This window comes from Chelon labrosus (assembly GCF_963514085.1).
Source record: "Chelon labrosus genome assembly, chromosome: 23".
In the NCBI taxonomy this organism is placed as follows: Eukaryota; Metazoa; Chordata; class Actinopteri; order Mugiliformes; family Mugilidae; genus Chelon; species Chelon labrosus.
In genome coordinates, this window is record NC_140356.1 from 17,252,469 (window position 1) to 17,267,011 (window position 14,543).

The 14,543-nt window shown below is 41.0% G+C and overlaps 2 protein-coding genes across 2 annotated transcripts in view; both read left to right on the plus strand.

Moving 5' to 3' along the window:
- btbd11a (BTB (POZ) domain containing 11a) overlaps positions 1–3,949 on the plus strand; it is a 184,579-nt gene extending 180,630 nt beyond the window's left edge. Inside the window, exon 17 of the mRNA XM_084573819.1 lies at positions 5–3,949. Within this exon, the coding sequence (XP_084429945.1) occupies positions 5–235 (231 nt within the window). The 3' untranslated portion in view covers positions 236–3,949. The remainder of the gene's footprint in view (positions 1–4) is intronic.
- A 3,479-nt stretch (positions 3,950–7,428) lies between these two features.
- On the plus strand, positions 7,429–13,992 carry LOC311508362 (uncharacterized protein). Its single transcript, XM_084573085.1, has 7 exons — positions 7,429–7,878; positions 9,053–9,255; positions 9,344–9,445; positions 9,531–9,626; positions 9,709–9,819; positions 10,849–10,972; positions 11,152–13,992. Exons 1-7 carry the CDS (start codon positions 7,851–7,853, stop codon positions 13,761–13,763), a joined length of 3,276 nt encoding a protein of 1,091 aa, XP_084429211.1. The 5' UTR covers positions 7,429–7,850; the 3' UTR covers positions 13,764–13,992.
- The last annotated feature ends 551 nt before the right edge of the window (positions 13,993–14,543 follow it).

Sequence of the window (14,543 nt, forward strand, 5' to 3'; positions counted from 1 at the left end):
TTAGTTCCTCGGTGCCACGGAGCTCACCGCTTTCATCGAAGGCTATTTCCTGAAGAACATGGTGCTCCTGATCGAACTCGACGGCTTCAAGCAGCTTCTGTACGAACCCCCTCCCGCCGAGAGCCCCGCGTCCAGCCCTGGCATCTGCTCCGACATCCTCCACGACCTGGAGAAGACTCTGGCCACTCGCATCCACTCCATCCACCTCTCCACCTCCAAGGGCTCCGTGGTGTGACGCCGTCCCTTTTCTTTTTCTTTTTTTTCCGGAGCGCTCCGATTGAAACCACAGCATCCATGTAACGCCACTTTTTAGCATCCCCTGTCCTCCTATACAGCCTCCCCTCTCCATCACGTCCCACCTGTCCTGGCCCCCCTGGTTCTGGAGAGGAGCTGTTGGATGTTTTTATGTCAGGAATTCCCTTTAATTCTGCAGCTCCTTGAAGGGTTAATGTCGGCAAATGTGACAAAACCAGAGAGGAACTCTGTCGTTCTAATGTCTGTCCACTGTTCACACTCCATACAGTAGAAGAAATAACAGAACTGCCATGACCCAACAGTATCACTTAGACCTAACCGTGATTACTAAAACTTTCTATCGTATTTCATATAGGATACATGCATGAAATACACACTGTACACTTTTTTCACTCGAAACGGTAGAGTAGAATTTTAACTCAATAAATGCAGCTTTCGTCACCGTCTCTAATACTCCGGTTTACAAATAACGACACTTTACGGAAGTGGATGCCATCGCAGCGTAAAGTTTGACACATGCCAAAACTATGAATATAATCCTGCTATACAACGAATAAAAGTCACTAGTAGCAAAGCCAGCAGGCGGACTTTTAGGCGGACTCTTTTGCGTTTTTCATTCCTCGTTGGATACGTTTCACTGTGTTATATCTACTGTGTGCAGAGGCCAAACTGATCACAGCAACTTCCACCGTGGCCGACGCTGCAGCAGCTGATTCGACTAGAGACGGCCCACTCAGTGAAATCTATGCTGACTTACGCTTGAAACATGGATGTCCAACTGGGAAATTAACTTGTGATAACTCCACTGATGCTTTTTTTCCCTCTCTCTCTCTCTCGTTTCTTTTTTTTTTTTTTTGCATGACACCTCCTCAACCGAGCTGCCCTGGTATTGCTTTTTTATGCAAAGCTTACTTCACAGACGGATTTCGCAAGGAGATGTGAGAGAGAGAAAACGCTGCTTATTAACTTTCTATCCACCGAGAAGAAAAACAGACTGAGCGGGATTTGGAGATGGGTTTCAATTGGCAGGGACCTTCTCTTTAAAGATATTTAAAGCGGAGTGTAAATACTGAAAGTCATCGTGCTGGTCGTTCCTTTTTTTTTGTAAACTGATGTACAGTACTCTCCCACACTCGCTTGGCTCATTGAATGTGCTCCCTGCTGTCTTGTTTATGCAAAGTTGCATGTTTAATCTGTTTGTATGACTCCTCTGTTTGGCTTTAGGCGTGCTTTCTGTGTAGATCTGTAGGGCTGAGTGGTGAGTCGACCGTTCCAGTTTAATTCCAGTCAAATGATTTAGTCTTAATTTATTCAGCTCTTTCAGATACATTCCGAATTATCAGGATAGATGCACGAAAATTATTATTTTTATTCTAGGCTTCACCCAAAAGAAAGGTTGAATTCCTGCACACCTGTTAGTATAGAGGTTGAGGGTTAGGTTTACACCTCCATATGTCATACGTTACATCTGTCTTCTGAAATTTGATCCCAGACTTGTCAAGAATTGTGGCACGTCCCATGCAGGAGTAGAAGTGCGTTATTGCTGGCACCTGAAAGCTTTTTTGAGGCTCTCTTGAGTTCACAGGAGGAGATGGCGATTGTAAGGACTGCATTTACACCTGGCTGAGTTCTGATCACAGTGCAAGACACACCACCTTTAAAATGTGGTCCGGCCGATCCGATAGGTGCATTTACACGTCGCACTGACAGGCATTATCCCTCATCCAGATCCAGCTGCAGATCGCATGTCAGTATCAAGTGTTGATTGGGTAAATGTAGATGTCCATCCCATCCACTTAGTGTGTGCAATAAAACTTGTGCATAAACCGACAAAATGCTAAATGCTAAAGAAAAGTAATAATGAAAAAGGCTTAGCTTACCATATTAAGACATCAGATCTATGTGGAGCAAAGTCTAGATTATTAACCGTGCAAGAAAATGTGGACTTTTTTGATGGAAAACTGAAGGAACAAGCATGTGCAGACTAATGACTTTCAAGTTGGATTTTAGGAAGTAACTGCAAATCAGAAAACTTGAAATTCTTTTACTTGTGGCACTAACAGCTGGTAGAAGATCATGTTTTTTTTGTCTAAATTTTAAAGGACCAGTGTGAGGGATGTAGTGACATCTAGTGGTGAGGATGCAGACTGCAATCCGTCACTTTCCAAGCGTTTAGGTGGACCTATACTACTTTATATCACTTACTGATGTGATAATTATCTGTGTTGTGCTATAGGTGTGCAGTAATTCAACTTGTTGCTCTAAATAATTATATTTTCCTACAAACCTGTCTACCAGGGTTAGGGTGTGCATTAAACAAGACTTCTCAATTCTAAAAGGACCAAATATTATCAGCCCTGGTGTTTAAATGATGCACATTTGCTCAGAAAGGGCAAATGTGGATCATGCAGTTGAAGAATATATATAGATAACTTGATAATAGAGTAAATTATATGACATAGAGTATATTTCATGAATGTAACAATGCAACAGAAATATTTACAAAATGTGCAATGTCTCCAGAACAAAAAAAAAAATCCCATCTGTTTCCAAAGGCTCACAATGCAAACGTCTTTCAAAGTGTCCTCATACTTTGTGCTGATTGTTTCTCCATTAATCAGACTGTACCTTGAGATAAAAGAAAAAAAAAAAAAAAAAAAACACCCTACGGCTTAAAATATTGTAGCGCACTCAAAGAAAATTACTATTGATTCTGGGCCCAACAACTCATTTTAAGAGACACGTATAGGCATATATGAGATGGTTTTAAGTTCTGTAAATAGTTACAGAAAATGAGATATAGATATTATCCTACGACTTTATTTTCTTACCTGCATACATAGCACTATATATTTTATTTTACATTCCACAGCTATTTTGTTTTACAAAAGTCAAAAAAAGACGATATAAAAAAGACGCTTTCAAATTTTTTGAAATGAAGCAATATTTCCATTCGATTGTATTGCTCTGAGTAATGCCACAGGAGCTACAGTATAAATGTGAACTGAAATACTAATAAATATCATAACATAGACAAACGAGTGACTGAAAATAAAAGCAGAAATATATTATTTTTGTTTGTGACACCCCGTGGTGTATTTCAGCCATACTGTTGATTTTAAAGAGGCAAATGAGTTATGTTGTATTATTAAAACATACCCATATTTGAATGGAAACTTGCTAATAATTAAATGTGAAATGTAACTTAAAGATGCAAACCGTTTTGTCTCCACAGAGGTAAAAAGGTTCATAATGATGTCAAGCACTTTTTGTGCTAGTGTTACTGTAGCCTCACACACAATCATTGGTATGTTTACGGTGAGCTTAAGTTAAAAGTCTTATTGTGATGCAACAGCAACTGAATATGGCTTTCACATTTCAGTATGAGAAGAAGCCAAAAGACTTTAAGCTTATCTGTTTTATTAGCAAAAAGACTAAAGTTAGCTTGCCCCTCGTACTGGCGCTTTTGACCCCAAACTGGGTCAAAGCCGTAGAATAAATGTCGGTTTGCATGGCTCTTCTTGTTTAATGTTGTTGAGAATGTGCTCCGTACACCAGCTTCGTCCAACAAGACCCTCTTCCCTTTATTTGTCCGAGGATTGATTTGCCTGCGTATTTGTTCCTGGTAATAAACAACATTTCTCTTGGACGCAGTGGAAACATGCATGGGATATTCACTCGATTTCAAAAATACACACGGTTGGGTGGGAGGGTGGGGGGTGGATGAACTTTTGCAATTTTTTTTTTCCTTTGATGAGAACATGTATATTGTACAAAATATATATATATATGAAATATAAATTATACATGGTGTGAGAAGCAGGGATGTGGTGGAGTATAACAACAAAAGGGAATGTTACACTCGTGCTACAGTTTCTGTCGTTCCATGACATGCTTTTGTGGACAGCTAATAAAAGACCACAGATTAAATCATATCAAGCTAATTTTATTTTTTTGCCTTCATTTCTGATACTATTTTAGCCATGTGTCACCATGTTGGTCTGTCTGTCAACCACGTTTGGCCTCAGTGAAACGTTTTTGGTAGCTTACGGATAGAGAAAATTATGATAACTTACATAACTTTCAGGAGCGTAGTTTGTGTATGTCATTATGTAATTTTTCATTCGTATACTTAAACAGTTTTATAACAAACTGCGGCTTTCTTCACTTGCAGACCTTAGTTTTTTTTAATATACAAACATTATGAGTGTAATTCATGATAAAATTCTAACTTTACCAAAAAAGTTGTCTCTTTCCATTGACTACCATTTTTTTTAAAAAAGAAAGAAATGTCCCATAGCCAGGACCTTTCACCTTTTAATATTTATATTCATGAGCATATAACAGGTGTCATGAATTTATTGATGACCTGACTTCAAGTGGCTTCATTTTTAAGGCAAAGGCCTGTAGCTTGAGGATATAAACGCTGAAGCGAACAAATAATTTGCAGATTATTTGGTGTACTTTTGGAACACACAGACGCACATGTAGAAAATAAACCAGTTTTAGACCTAAACTTTTATTGTTGCATTGAGCATTATGAACTAAAAACAGCTAGCAAAGCTGCGTGTCTGCTAGTTAGTAGGCTATGCTAGCTAGTTAAAACTTATTGTTGTCATTGTTGAAACAATTAAAGCAGAATAACACTTAAAAGTATAAAAGTAATATGGGTAAATTCACATTAACAAGTTTTAAGTTTTACTTTCATCGAAACGCCTAAATGTCTGTATAAATGTTAGCCAGTGATGTTGACGGTTGGACATTTTGCTAACAGCTAATCATGCTAACGTCATAAAACTTGAATTTTAAGACATAACATCAACTTATTTATTAACCTGTTTTTTAAGTTTAACAGAAATGAAACAAGTGGCTGTTGATGCTATGCTAAGCTAACTATATAGAGTTACCGTAATGCTGCCTTCAAATTGTGTTGTGTTTATTATGAGACAGCTTTGACTTTTCATAGTATTTTTATTCTAAACCCAAGGTGAGGAGGAGGGATGGTTGTCTAGCACTGAAAATGAACAACTTCAGTACACGCTTAACTCATTCTTAATTAAATAATGGCAATTACTTTTTTGAAGAGTCCCAGTATTTGGATCTAAAACAGCAAATAACTTGAGAAGAAGTTAGACTAAACATATGAATTCAGTGACCTCTCCTTGAAAAGGGGTTAATTTATGGACAACAAAGGGTGACACAGAAATAACAGATGAAAACAAACACAGAGCTCCTACTGTGGAATAACTTTATTTTTTCTTTTACAAGGACACTCCAGCGTCCTCTGAATAAAAATGTGACGAATCTGGCCACAGCCTAGCGCCGGGGTGTTTTATCGTTCCCTTTAGTAATACAAAATGGCTCAAGGAACTAAAAGTCACAAGCAAGCGGACTGTCTGCATTCTGACTGATGAAGAAATATAAGGTCATAAAAAGTCTGGAGAAGAATCCTTTTATTTCTCCATAAGGAAAGACTGCGCAAAAGAATGACTACCATTTTCTAATGAATGTATTACACCACTGGATTACCAGCATGGCAAAGAGGAAAAACCTGCAGGGGCCAGATTTACTTCATATTATCTGGGTCTAGGTAATCAGATCTATTGAAATTGCCATAAATGAGCAACGAGCTACGAGGCGCTCCGCATCAAAATACCATTTACGACTTAAATTGTTTTAGTTTATATTGAGCTCATTTGTTCTAAAGTGTGTTTTATCAAATTGCTTCATTTTTTTTCCTGCGTTTCAAGTCATTAACTCACAAAAAATCTCAGACAAGGTCAGCAGTAGTCAATTATCTTTATAATCAGTTTATGGTTAACTATTGCTTTTTTATTTAAGCAGCTCAACTCAAGGACTAGAGGATGCATTTACTATTAAAACAATATGATGTCTTCACAGTTGAGAAGCTGGAAAATCAATCACCACATTGAAGAGAATCAATTTTCATTAGACAGCCAACTTACTATTTCAAACAACATTTCAGTTTTGTTGTGCTGGTTGGTTTCAAGAACCTGGATAATAACACACACACACACATCAAATAATACAACATATCATGTTGTTAAAAATGTCAGCTAATTTAGTCTACAATATATTTCCCTTGAGTAAAAGCTGCAGGTTAACAAATAAGTTGATGTTATGTCTTAAAATTCAAGTCTTATGATGTCAGCATGATTAGCTGTTAGCAAAACGTCCAATGGTTAACATCACTGGCTAACATTTATACAGACGTTCAGGCTTTTTGATAAAAGTATAACTTAAACTTGTTAATGCGAATTTACTCATATTACTTTTATTCTTTTAAGTGTTTGAACGAATGACAACAATAAGTTTTAACTAGCTAGCATAGCCTACTAACTAGCAGACACGCAGCTTTGCTAGGTGTTTTTAGTTCATAATGCTCAGTGCAACAATAAAATTTGAGGTCTAAAATTGGTTTATATTCTGCCTATGCGTCAGTGTAACACACAAGTACACCAAATACTCTGCAAATTATTTGTTGTCAACAGAATTTGTTTGCTTCGGCGTTTATATACTCAGGCTACAGTCCTTTGCCTTAAAAATTAAGTCACTTCAAGTCATGTCATCAGTAAATTCATGACACCTGTTATATGCTCATGAATAAATATTGAAAGATGAAAGGTCCTGGCTATGGGACATTATTTAAAGTCTAATGTGACTATATTTTCAGACATAAAAGATCATGCATGCTTATTTCTTTAAGCTGAAGGCTGAAATAATCAGTTGACCTGTCAATTGACTAGCTTAGCTTTCATTTCTGTTAAGCTTAAAAAACAGGTTAACAAATAAGTTGATGTTATGTCTTAAAATTCACGTTTTATGATGTTAGCATGATTAGCTGTTAGCAAAACATCCAACAGTTAACATCACTGGCTAAAAATTTAATACGCAAAATATTTTTTTAAGCAATAATTTAACAAATACAAATTAAAATATGATGTCAAATGTGAATATTTTGCTCTTTTTCATAGTGGTCTGAGATAGACGATTCAGTATTTTGGGGGGTTTAGGACTGCCGGTCAAACACATCAACAGTCGATTGATAAAGCAAATTATCAGCTGAATAATAAATAATGTGATCAATTGTTAGTTGAAGCCCTGATAAGTCTACACTCTCCTAAAAGGAAAAAATTACATATACAGATATATTTAAAATGCTGTATTTGCTCCTTTACATCAGATCAAAATGTTAGGGTCATTTCCTCAAACGGCCTGTAGGTGGCGGTGCTAACCAACGCAGCTTTGTGAGAGGTTAGTATCGTTCGGCCGAAGAAGAAGCGCATTTCCTTTGCAGGGAATGTCAAAGTTGGCTAAATGATGACACGTTGTATTTTTCCCTGACAAAAGTCAACAGAATAAACGCCTTAGCAGTTCTTTTAAGTAGACATGAACCAGTAACAGACGCGTCTACTTGATGAAACCAGCGAAACTTTATCTACGCCTGCGCACTCCTAACTGGATACCAAGCCACCCTTCCTCCCCGCCAACTTGCACCGCAGGGTCGGGCGGACGTCGACTCACAACGACCCCGAGTTGATTTCCGTACTTAATTGGTTACTTTCCGAGACAACATGGATAGCCCACATCGCATCGACAACGGTAAGCCGATGATAATGAAAACACGTGCCCCCCGTCGTGAGTTATACGGTTTTCTTTTCGAGTGTGTGCGCCCGATTTTGAACATGGCGTACCCCGCTCTGAGATGGCGGTGGCTTTGTGCTACGTTACACCGCCAGAGAGCCTGTGTGTGCGGAATTTAATGGGAAGGAGATAAGCGTCGGCTAAGACGGTTAGCTAAGAACTATTTCAGATCGAAAATGCTTTAATGTGACGGTAGCCAGATAGGTAGCCGCATTAGTTAGCAACAGAAGTGGCTACTGACCGTTACGACTGACAGGTGCTGCATTCATGGTCGTTAACTAAAACAGCCGTTAGCATTAGTGGCTAAAAACAATGCAACTAACGTTAAAGTCTGAAAGTCTCACGCTCGTTAAACACGTACCAACGGATTTCTTAGATAATGTGCTATAAATGTTATGTCAAGTCGTGTCAAAGAATTGCATCGCTTTTACAATTTCACCAACTTTGTTTGCTCAGAAAAGTCACGACTACAGAAGTCATATTTACCACGGAGACGGGGCGCTGCGTGGTCTGGTGGTCGTGATTACGACACAGTTGTCGGTCCACGAATGCACCCAGGGTTAGTTTAGAGGCGGTGGGAGTTTAGCTGGTGCGTTTAGGGGTCGTGGTTAATTTAAAAGAAAAAAAATAACAATCTGAGAGTCGTTTTGTTAAGAAATATTAAGAAAAATACTAATTTTGATTGATTTAGACTTTAAGTTTAAGAGCTTGTACCAAAATCTTATTTTTAAACTATCATTATTTGACTTTGTAACTGATATACATAACTAAATAAATGCTATAACTAAAAAATAACTAAAGCTTTGGTCATATATTCTTAAATTATGAGATCACTAGTTGTTGTTTTTTTAAGTAGAATGAAACTCTTGCATGTAAACAATTATTTTGATAATCAGTTAATCGAGCAATGCTTAATAAAGAGTTAGTAAATTGGGAAAATTAATTTAAATTATAAGAATAAAAAGCTGCTGCTCTCATTTGTGCAGCGAGAAAGCATTTGGGGAATCTTGTATCATGCCAGTTTAAGAAACAAATTTTAAGCTAATCAGTGTTTTCTCAAGAAAGTAAACCTTTAACCTCTTCTCTTAAAATGCGTTATTCATTCTAATAATACTTACCGTACCTCTTCCAGACCCGCCCCTCCTGTTGCCGTCACTTCGCCTCTTCATACCCCCCCTCCGCCTGGTATCTGCAGCCATGTGGCACATCGTCCAGAGGGGACATGTGCAGGACTACGGGATGGTTGAGGAGTTCATCAGCACCGTCACGGAAATCGTTCCCGAACTGTTGAACGCCGATCAGAAAGCTCAGCTCCTCCTGGGACTCAGAGCACGGGTAAGACTCAGGCGGAGCAAAGACATTTAATGATTTCGGGTGCAGCCGTGCGTGTAATGACCGCCTCTTGTCTTCTGTCTTTTTGCAGGTGGTTCTTGAATTGTGTCGGGCCGAGCAGATAGCGGACACAGAAACCATTGAGATGCACCTGGACCGCATCAAGGCCCTCGTATCCACTTGGGCAGCGCAGGTTAGAATCTTAAAATGTCTCGTTTAGGTTCGGCAGTGTTGTGCTTTCTTTTACTTAAATGTATTTGTGTGTATTTTTGTTCCAGCCGTGTTTCGCAGAGGTCGAGTTTCCAGAGTCAAACTTTGTGGATCAAGTTGAGTTGTTGTTGAAAGACACTGAAGAGAAGGAGAAGTTCTTTCAGGTTTGTGATCTTATCACTTACGTTAAACTCTAACAGAGCATTGATTTGCAAACTAATTTTTTAATTAAATTTTTTCCTCCAGGATGTTTTCCCTACAGATTTTGGGCCTGAATACGACAGCGCTCTGCAGGTGCTGATGCTGGATTTCCTGTCCAGGCTGGAGAAGCTACTTCCAGTGCCAGACCTTCAACAGGTACATTTGGGGGGCACTAACTAACATTTTCACCATTAAACTTGGTTTATACTCCTGCAAGGCATCAACGCAAAGCCTGTGTTATTGTTCAGTTCATACTGAGCCTCTGGTGTGTTTAATCACGCCACTGAAACGCTAGTTAGCTATGTGGAGTTTCTCTGTCTACTTCAAACAACAGGAACTAAGTAGGTCAAGTTGCATTTAAGATAATAAACGTTTAACAACAGTTACTTTTACTGAAATCACTGCAACACAGACAAGAAAGAAGATGTCTCAGTAGATGGTTGGTGGAGGCAGAATAGACGTGGATGAGGAAATACATTTTTTTTTAGTCGTTGTTATATTTCTGGCGTACCTGCAACGTAGATGTGATGCATGAACATAAATCATCTTTTTTAGCCGGCTCCTGTTCCTCCTCGAAACCAGATTACTTGTAAATTTGAAGAGACCTGACTTTAGGTTGGTGTAATAACTAATGACCCGGCTCCTACAACTGAAGCCAAATCTCGTAACTCGGCCAAATCTCAACACACATGCGTTATCTCTGATGATTTTGCAGGTTTATGCTTCCCGTGTATATTAGTTGTAAATCTGCTTATCAATTAAAGACAAAATACACTTTTAATACGTCTAACCTATACCCAAGAATCATTAGATCTTCTTTTTTTTAATATATCTATCTATATAATCTAAAAAACAATGCTCAGATTGTTGCGCTCAGTGTAAATTTATAAATCATGCTATTAAAAGCTCATATAAACTTTATTTATATTGTACTTGTGCAGTCTGATCCTATATCCTACATACATACAGTACTTTTATATTGCTAGCCTAAAATACTGTATGTTAGCATGACTCATATGCAACTTAAAGGCATTTCTAAGTAGATTATGTTATACTTTATTGTCTGTCATGTTTTTTAGAAGCCTGTAAGTGAAAAGAGGGGAAAAAAGGCCAAAGTTAGACTTAAATGTGTGTCTATTTTCTTCTTTATAATCTGTAATCTGTATTCTCGTGTCTCTTCTCCAGACTGCGTCCTTGCTGAGCGCTGTCCCGTCTGCCCTGGAGGAGTGTGCGCACTCGGTTCCCGACCCGCTGCACCTGAAGACGGTGCTCCTGTACCACACAACGCTCGGACATTTCGATTTATCTGGTGAGTCGTCTTGATTGTTGTCAGACCTCGGCTACTAAATATGTGAAAACATTTGTATATTCTTTGTTATGTGTTATTTGTTAGTTTTGGACCAACGCTATTGGTTATTTCTACAAACCGGATGTTTTTGCAGAGAGCTGCTACTCGTGATGCTAACAGGAATCTTCTTTCTCCCACAGATGAAACTCAGACCATTCCATCCTCCTTCGGAAACTGCATCCTCTCTTCGCTGTCCCTTCCACAGCTGGAGAAGGTTGTGATCCATCCAGACCAAATACAGCTGCAGCCTTCATCAGAGCAGATGCCGGGCTGTATGACAGTCCAGGTGGAGGGCGAGACTGTGACGCTGCTGGACTACATACAGATCGAACAGCCGTCCAGTTTAATTGAGCACGACGATCAAGAAGAGAACGAGCTGAACGAGGAGGAGGAGGCGGCCGGAGATGCGACACACGAGGAGGCGGGCGACGCCTTAAAGCCGGCGTCTTTTCAACCGCTGAAGCAAAGTAAAAGGCTCCAGCTGAAGAGGAAGTCACTAAAAGAAAAGAAAGACTCGACATCTGCTAAGAGGCAAAGAAAGAAATACCCCAACAATAAGACGTGTCCCGTGTGCAATAAGGTTTTCCGGAGAGCTGCAGCCATGAGGCGACACCAGGAAATCCACAACATGAACCGGGACCTCAAGTACAAGTGCGCCAACTGTGACAAGCGATTCAGGGACCACTACGACATGAACCGCCACTGCATGCGCGTTCACGAGAAAGGAGAGTTCGGTGTCTGCGCCAAAGAGGAGGAGTTTGTGGATCCTAGCTCGTCGGAGATGTCGGAAAACAAAAACTGTTCTCTGTGCGGGAAGTATTTCGCCCGCCAAGTAGACATGGATCGACACATAAAGTCCCACTCGGAGGACCGGCCGTATAATTGTTCTTTCTGCGAGAAGAAATTCAAGAACCCGTACGTTTTAAAGAGACACCAGAAGGAGATTTGTAAGAGCAGAGAGCAGAAAAAGCCAAAGAGGAGAGAGGCGCCCTGCTCGAATCCTCAAACGGCTGCAGAGGCCTCGATGGATGGGAAAATCTGTCCCATCTGCAGCAGGGTCCTTCCCTGCACCGCGGACATGGCGAAGCATTTACGGTCCCACACGGAGGAGCGTCCCTTTATTTGCGTCACTTGTGAGAAGGGCTTCAAGTACAAAGATACACTAAAGAAGCATCAGATCATTCACGGCCATGAAGGCATCAGGGAGGAACAGAGCAAGTCGGTGGAGCAGATCCTGGCCGAAGCTGACACGCTGAATTGTGCCGATACCGACGGGCTTTGTAAAAAAGAGAGTAATCCGGATGCAGCCAATTCTGAGGAGACCTCCTCTGTGCCAAAAGTTAGTAGAAAAGCCCATAAGGTGTGTCCCGTCTGCTCCAGGGCCTTTGACAGCGTCAAAACGCTAAACAGACACATCCAGTGTCACACGGACGACCGGCCCTATCACTGCGTCCACTGCAAGAAGCGTTTTAAACACATGCACGGCCTGAAGAGACACCAGATTTACGCCATTTGTCACAAGAAAACCGCCAGATTCTTGTGGAAGAAAGAGCTGAGAGCGGGGCCGAGTCAAAGTGACGCCCCCTCCGCCGACGCCCAACAAGGGGCGCCGCTGAAGATACCCGTGTGGTGCTCCAACTGCGGCAAACACTTTGAGTACCTTTCCGCTTTGAAGGAGCACCAGGAGAACGTCTGCAAAGTGGACCTGAGGGAAATCATGAAATGCGACGACTGCGGGAAGGAGTTCAAGAGCATGACGATGCTCAAGGTGCACCAGAGGATCCACGACCCGCTCTACTGCAAAGAGTGCGGGAAGATACTCGCAAATGAGGCCGCTTTCGAGCGGCACAAGCTCATGCACCGGCCGATGCAGTGCACAATGTGCGACGAGACTTTCACGTTACTCAGGCGCTTGAGGGAACACTATGAGAAGCAGCACAACTTCACCGGACCGTACCCGTGTGCGCAGTGTGACAAAACCTTCATGCAGCTGTCCTACCTCGCCATCCACCAGAGAATCCACAAAGGAGAGTTCCCTTACATCTGCGACATGTGCCCAGAGAGGTTCAGGTCGTCCAACACTCTCACGGTTCATCAGCGGAAACACACCGGGGAGAAACCCTTCCTGTGCTGGCAGTGTGGAAAGTGCTACCGTTCAGCTTCAGAGCTCACGGTCCACATGGGAACGCACTCGGAGGAGAGGCCCTGGGCGTGCACGCAGTGCGACATGGCTTACCGCACAAAGCTGCAGCTCACAAACCACGTCGAACAAATCCACATCGGCGTCAGGTATCCCTGCAACAGCTGCGGGAAGCAGTTCATGAAGGAGACGTCGCTGAAGAGGCACGAGCTAATCCACACCGGGGAGAGGCCGCACCAGTGCACCGTCTGCGGTAAGACCTTCCTGACCGCCAACGAGCTCCGGCTCCACAACAGGTACCACACCGGGGAGCGGCCGTACAAGTGCGAAGAGTGCGGCAAAGCCTTCATCCAGTCGGGCTACCTGAAGTCGCACATGCGCATCCACACGGGAGAGAAGCCGTTTAAATGCGACATATGCGATAAAGGTTTCAGGCTGTCGTACCACATGAAGAAACACAGGCGGACTCACTCCGGGAAGCCAAAGAGCTACGTGTGCGAGGAGTGCGGGTTATCATTCCTCCAGAAGAAAGCCCTGTGGGAACACTCGCTGACTCACGACGTGAAAATGGAATCCACGTTCTCTGATGAAGTCCGGCTAGAATTTCAGTAGAAAACCTTGTTAATTTTTCACGGACCTGATTTTCCGCTGGCTGTATGTCCAAGTTTCGCCAACAAACACTTCATTTCTTTGGTGCTGGATTTATTCATGACCTGGTGCTCTTAGTTTTCCACTCCTGCTTCATTTCGTTGATGTAATGAAAAGCATACTGATGACATGTATCTGTTGGAACTCAATCAATAAGTTACAGCTTTTTTTTTTTTTTTTTAAATAAATCAACATCAACAAAGTTGCTTCCTCTTGTTTCTATGTAAAAAGTTGCTGGATGTTTAAATTATTTAGTTTAATGTCAGAATATTTCAATCAGAACATGGTTTTGATTCCTACGATGTCAAGATAAGCTGCTTTTCTCAGTTTTATGTAATTTAAAGTTAAATCATTCCTGCTTTAAACTGTTTGTTGGACCAGGACGGCAACTAATGATGATATTAAGACCATGTTTGTCTCATTTAGCCACTAAAACTCAAATATTTTAAAATATTCCTCCTGTGAATCTAAGAAAATCCTCAAATCTTTCCGCCTGTGAAGTATTCCTTGTTAGCCAAGTGATTCATATTCATTTATTGCCTACTTTGACCTTATTTAGTTGAACCAAACCAAGCACCTTTAGACAGTTTAATGTGTAACTGCAACTATCGCTGGTACACAGACCATCTATATTTCATTTAGGCCATCTAAAACCAAAAGACTTTTAACTTTCCCTCACTTTCAAACAAACAAAACCCTCAAACTCTTACATCTGACAATCTAAAACCAACTATTGTGGATGCA